The following is a 6,017-nucleotide window of genomic DNA, read 5'->3' as shown; positions in this document are numbered from 1 at the left end:
TGTGCATGCAGTTGTCATTCTAGAATACTTACGTAAGTTCACAGTTATGCCCCTAACTTTAAGCGTGAGAACTTAAGCTAGCGAAATGGCTGGTACAAATGCTCATATCCAAGTGCTGACAGTCAGGCACATAAATGATCATATTCTATAAGATGTGTGTGTAAGGACCAGCCCTCAACCTGCCCAAGTCCACGCCCCCCCCCCCCCCCCCCCCCCCCTACAGTTCCATGCTAGGGAAACTGCACTCACATTTTGTAAAATACCAACTAAGGGCAGTTACACACAACTGCTAATTATTGGCAATTAGCACCAATTGGTTATTCAAGCCAATTAGCATCTAATGATTGAATTAAGTTACATGCATAACTGACCTTATTCTATTAGTTGGGTGAGCAAGTTTATAGACTGAAGGTGAGAGTGTACTATGAACACCAAACGTTCCAATGCCAAATTAAGAGTCACTAAGAACTTCTTACTGGCCTGTGATGCTTTTGTGCGTTAAATGTTTTCTGTGCAGGTGCTGAAGTTACTGTGTTAATAGATCTACTAGAGCGGGCATCTTCATTGACAGTTCAATGTCAAAAGAGGCTAACGAGAAAGTACGTGGAGAATCAGAGCCAGCTTCAAACCCATTTGGAATCAACAGCCTAACTCCCTTGTTAGACTCAAACATTGCAATTTAAATCAACATCTGTTTATATTTATGCAAATTAGTTGAACATTTGAGTAAGTCAAGCACATCTGCATTTGGTGCAAATCTTCTAAAACTTTTAACAAAAGTAGGACGCTGCAAATATTTGCATACAAATCACTCGTACAGATGAATACCGGCTGGCCCCAAACTTAGTTGCTTCAAAGCTGATCCTAGGTCTGCTTCGGGATGTGGATGTCAACTGGGCTGGTTCCCGTAATCCTGCTTAAACAATATGATGGCCATGCTACAAGTGGATCCAGATATGGCAAGAGCACGTGTAACATACTATTCTATAAGTTACATGTGTAACTGTGCGACACACCCATGTGCCCCCCCCCCCACGTGTACATCCCTCTTACATTTGTGCATCATAGAGAATAACGCTTACGCACGTAACTGCTACTTTGCTGCATATATGCGCAGAAAGGGATACGTAACTGTGAGCACTTATAGAATCGCTCTTCACGTGTTTTAGACTGGGTCTCCCAAGCAAGGCTGCGAGACTCCCCCCCCCCCACAATGTACTTCAAAATCCATTCATTGAACAGAATCTTGTTTTCCGAAGAGGTATCCTCATGTTCATTATCGTAAGGGGCCTCTTCAATAGTTTTTGTCGCAGCGCTTTTTGCATTTCTGCTCGAGTCTCCAGCACAGTTGGCTCTTGGGAACTTTGCACGTCAGACTCGAAGTACCTCTGAAGGTACAATGCCGCGTTCTTAAGCAGTGCATATACTGCCTCTAGGAAATGGCCTACCGCCCTGGTTTGCACAATGCGCGCTGCGCTGGCTTTTCAAGGGGGGGGGGGGAAAGATGGGAGAATACTTTCACTAGTGAAGACGAGGCTTTCCCAGAGGGAGGGATACAGTGAGGGTAGAATACACGGCTTCCTAAGCAGGAGGCCGATTCATTCAAGCTGGGCTCTATCAGTGTGAATTTCTGTTTCCCAGAGCATAACCAAAACACCCATAACCAAAAATAAACACTGGAGCAAGTATCTGATTACCTACAAAATCATTACAAAAAAAAAGGTAATTTAAACATTTAGCGATTTTCGTTTTTCACAGTGCAATGGCTGCAAAAATTGCTGGGAAAAAAGTTCCTCAAAAAATTCCATGAAAAAATACAGGTGGCATCTGTCAAGCAATAACACACATCCGTAGAGATGTGGAGCTTAGGAACTGGCACCTTTCCTTTGTCCAGTTAAGGCAGATGTCCTACATAAACCATGCCTCCCTTAACTAAAGCATAGGGATTAAACGACTTCGCATGGAGGATCAGTGGAAGAGACAAGTGCAGGATTCCACCCCAAATGCAAGCCCCATGGTCTTCCCACCACCCATCCCTCCTTTGCAGGGAGACTAACAGGCTATTTTCCCTTGCAGCTGTGTGTCTTATGAAAAAAAAAAAACAGTGCAGTCAATTCACACAAGTATCATCAAACATCCAGCTTAAATAAACTGGAATTTCCAGAACCTGCCCAATTGTACAGATTTAAAAGAAAGCAGGAACAGAGACGTCCCTCGTATTCCTTGTTAGTCATCTTCCCTGGTCCAGGGGCCTCTTTGTCTTGGCTTTTTTGATTTTCTCATCAGGTCTGGCTCTCAGAACACAGACACACACAGACACCCCGGCAATGGCTTTCGGGAGGTCGACCCCTTTGGTCCAATTTTTCTTCTCCTTATCGTACACCTGCACAGTTTTGGAAAAAACAGTGTCCTCCCAGCTATAGCCTCCCAGGACGTAGATACAGCCTTCCCACACGGCAACCCCCGACTCGCTGGCTGCCTGGAATAAGGGGGCGACTCGGGTCCACTGGTTGCACTGAGGGCTGTAAGACTCCACTTCCAAGATGTCAAAGCGTTCCATGGACTCGATATTGTCATCGCTGCCCCCAATGGAATAAATGCTGTCCTCTAAGCTACACATACTGTGCCAGCCTCGGGCCGTGATCATGGGCCTGGCCTCTTCCCAGATGTCCGTGCAGCGGTTGTAGCAGAGCAGGTTCTTCCGGTACGGCCCGATCTGATAATCGTGTCCACCAGAAATGTAAATTAACTCTTTGTAGACTGTACCAGCATGGCCGTAAGTGAACCTAGGATCAGGATACACAAACAGAGCAAGGGTTTTGAATTGCTCCTTGACAAGGGGCGAGAGCCATCAAAATACAAATCACAAATAGAAAACAGGGGTGGAAAAATATTTAGAAAACTTAAGGAGACAGTCAAAAATTTTTTAGAGGTCAGAAAGTTTTATTTTTTAATCAGCTTTTTCTTTAAGGCTATTTTGTTTACACGTTTTCTTCTTGGGCTTCAGTTTTATCATTGCTTTATCTCGTGTCCCCCCTCCCAGCCCTTACTCCCACCTTCTTTCAGCCTCCAGTCTCTTAATTAACCCCGCTGGCGGCAGCTGTCATGATTCTGTCCTCCAGGCTTTGCCCTACTGGCCTCTCATTTGATGAGGTCCAGACCCCACATTTTTAGGCACCTGGGATTTTCTAACCCTGCAGAAAAGTACTATTCCTATGGAATTATCAAGGTACACAGTGCAGTACAATATAGTTCATGGTGGTTACAATGCCCCTGCATGGGCGCATAGTGAAAAGAAGACCACTGCAAGGTGGATGTGACCATACACAGAGGTAGAGATCCAGAGAGTTACTTTCTGGGCTTCCTGCAAAACCATCACACAATGGTGACACCTGGTGGCCAGACTTAGGATGCACGTGCACTGAGTTTTGCAGGAAGCCTTACCCCCCCTCCCCCCCCCCGTTTACTAAGCCGCGCCAGTGGCTGCCCTGCACTAATGCCAACACTTTGAATGGATTGTGGCGGCATTGCTGCACGGCTTAGTTAACGGGGTGGGGGTGGGGGATTAACTGCAATTATTGAACTAGAAAAGGAAGTGTTAAAAATAGAGGCATCTCTCTCCCCCCCCCCCCCCTAAATCGTTTCAAGTGAAGGTTTAGTGTCCTAGGTCCGGCAGAGATACAGTGGTGGAAATAAGTATTTGATCCCTTGCTGATTTTGTAAGTTTGCCCACTGACAAAGACATGAGCAGCCCATAATTGAAGGGTAGGTTATTGGTAACAGTGAGAGATAGCACATCACAAATTAAATCCGGAAAATCACATTGTGGAAAGTATATGAATTTATTTGCATTCTGCAGAGGGAAATAAGTATTTAATCCCTCTGGCAAACAAGACCTAATACTTGGTGGCAAAACCCTTGTTGGCAAGCACAGCGGTCAGACGTCTTCTGTAGTTGATGATGAGGTTTGCACACATGTCAGGAGGAATTTTGGTCCACTCCTCTTTGCAGATCATCTCTAAATCATTAAGAGTTCTGGGCTGTCGCTTGGCAACTCGCAGCTTCAGCTCCCTCCATAAGTTTTCAATGGGATTAAGGTCTGGTGACTGGCTAGGCCACTCCATGACCCTAATGTGCTTCTTCCTGAGCCACTCCTTTGTTGCCTTGGCTGTATGTTTGGGTCATTGTCGTGCTGGAAGACCCAGCCACAACCCATTTTTAAGGCCCTGGCGGAGGGAAGGAGGTTGTCACTCAGAATTGTACGGTACATGGCCCCATCCATTCTCCCATTGATGCGGTGAAGTAGTCCTGTGCCCTTAGCAGAGAAACACCCCCAAAACATAACATTTCCACCTCCATGCTTGACAGTGGGGACGGTGTTCTTTGGGTCATAGGCAGCATTTCTCTTCCTCCAAACACGGCGAGTTGAGTTCATGCCAAAGAGCTCAATTTTTGTCTCATCTGACCACAGCACCTTCTCCCAATCACTCTCGGCATCATCCAGGTGTTCACTGGCAAACTTCAGACGGGCCGTCACATGTGCCTTCCGGAGCAGGGGGACCTTGCGGGCACTGCAGGATTGCAATCCGTTATGTCGTAATGTGTTACCAATGGTTTTCGTGGTGACAGTGGTCCCAGCTGCCTTGAGATCATTGACAAGTTCCCCCCTTGTAGTTGTAGGCTGATTTCTAACCTTCCTCATGATCAAGGATACCCCACGAGGTGAGATTTTGCGTGGAGCCCCAGATCTTTGTCGATTGACAGTCATTTTGTACTTCTTCCATTTTCTTACTATGGCACCAACAGTTGTCTCCTTCTCGCCCAGCGTCTTACTGATGGTTTTGTAGCCCATTCCAGCCTTGTGCAGGTGTATGATCTTGTCCCTGACATCCTTAGACAGCTCCTTGCTCTTGGCCATTTTGTAGAGGTTAGAGTCTGACTGATTCACTGAGTCTGTGGACAGGTGTCTTTCATACAGGTGACCATTGCCGACAGCTGTCTGTCATGCAGGTAACGAGTTGATTTGGAGCATCTACCTGGTCTGTAGGGGCCAGATCTCTTACTGGTTGGTGGGGGATCAAATACTTATTTCCCTCTGCAGAATGCAAATAAATTCATATACTTTCCACAATGTGATTTTCCGGATTTAATTTGTGATGTGCTATCTCTCACTGTTACCAATAACCTACCCTTCAATTATGGGCTGCTCATGTCTTTGTCAGTGGGCAAACTTACAAAATCAGCAAGGGATCAAATACTTATTTCCACCACTGTAGATTTTCAGGTTTTCATTCAACTGAATGCCCGCCAAGCCAAAAAAAAAGCTTTCCATGGGGCCAGTACTCATTCTGCAGTTTATGGTTAAGACAGCCTGCAATGGAAGAAGGTTCAATTTTATGCTAGCTAGATGTAAAACCAGCTTTCCCTTGCACAAGGGAAAAAACAAGGTAGCTAATTATCTTTTCCAGTCTTATTCCCACGCCTTGGACTGCTCAGAATTTGAGATGTTAAACCGAGCTGCTTGATTTAGCCAATCAGCAACAAAGATTTTTCTCTTTTTTTTTTTTGTTTGGTTTAATTCCATTATTTATTAAATTTCTCAACAGAACGGGAACCCCACCCCCACATTAAATCAAAAACTCAATACAGTACAAGGAAAACAGATTAATCAATGTAGACCACATCATGAGAACCTGATATTGTGTCTCAGGTCAAAAACACAGTTGACTAAATATGAGAACTTTAATCTCTACCTAAGGGGGGGAAAAAAACCCCAGGGAAAAAAAGAAATAGTAACTGAGAAAATCCTATAGACAGGTTGAGTCACTAAGTTGGTTCTTTGGTGTGAAATTAAGCACAACTAAAGATTTTCAGAGAAGTTGATGTAGCTGCCCAAATGCTGAGATTAGGCTGCTGAATCCTTTTGAAAATCTCCATTCCCCCCCCCCCCCCCCCCCCCCCCCACTGTCCCAGGGTTAATTGACACACCAGTATACCAATTCCAAAAAAGAGCAGTT

General features: G+C 45.2%; 1 protein-coding gene across 2 annotated transcripts in view; it reads right to left on the bottom strand.

The window, feature by feature from the left end:
- Positions 1 to 317: 317 nt before the first annotated feature.
- LOC115459663 (kelch-like protein 36) overlaps positions 318 to 6,017 on the bottom strand; it is a 41,470-nt gene continuing 35,770 nt past the window's right edge. For both annotated transcript variants that reach the window (XM_030189469.1, XM_030189470.1), the window contains one exon: positions 318 to 2,786. In XM_030189469.1, coding sequence (XP_030045329.1) covers positions 2,231 to 2,786 — 556 coding nt within the window. In that variant the 3' untranslated portion in view covers positions 318 to 2,230. The remainder of the gene's footprint in view (positions 2,787 to 6,017) is intronic.

This window comes from Microcaecilia unicolor, unplaced genomic scaffold, assembly GCF_901765095.1.
Source record: "Microcaecilia unicolor unplaced genomic scaffold, aMicUni1.1, whole genome shotgun sequence".
NCBI lineage: Eukaryota > Metazoa > Chordata > Amphibia > Gymnophiona > Siphonopidae > Microcaecilia > Microcaecilia unicolor.
The sequence above is the reverse complement of the archived record's forward strand: the minus strand, read 5'-3'. Positions and strand labels throughout refer to the sequence as shown.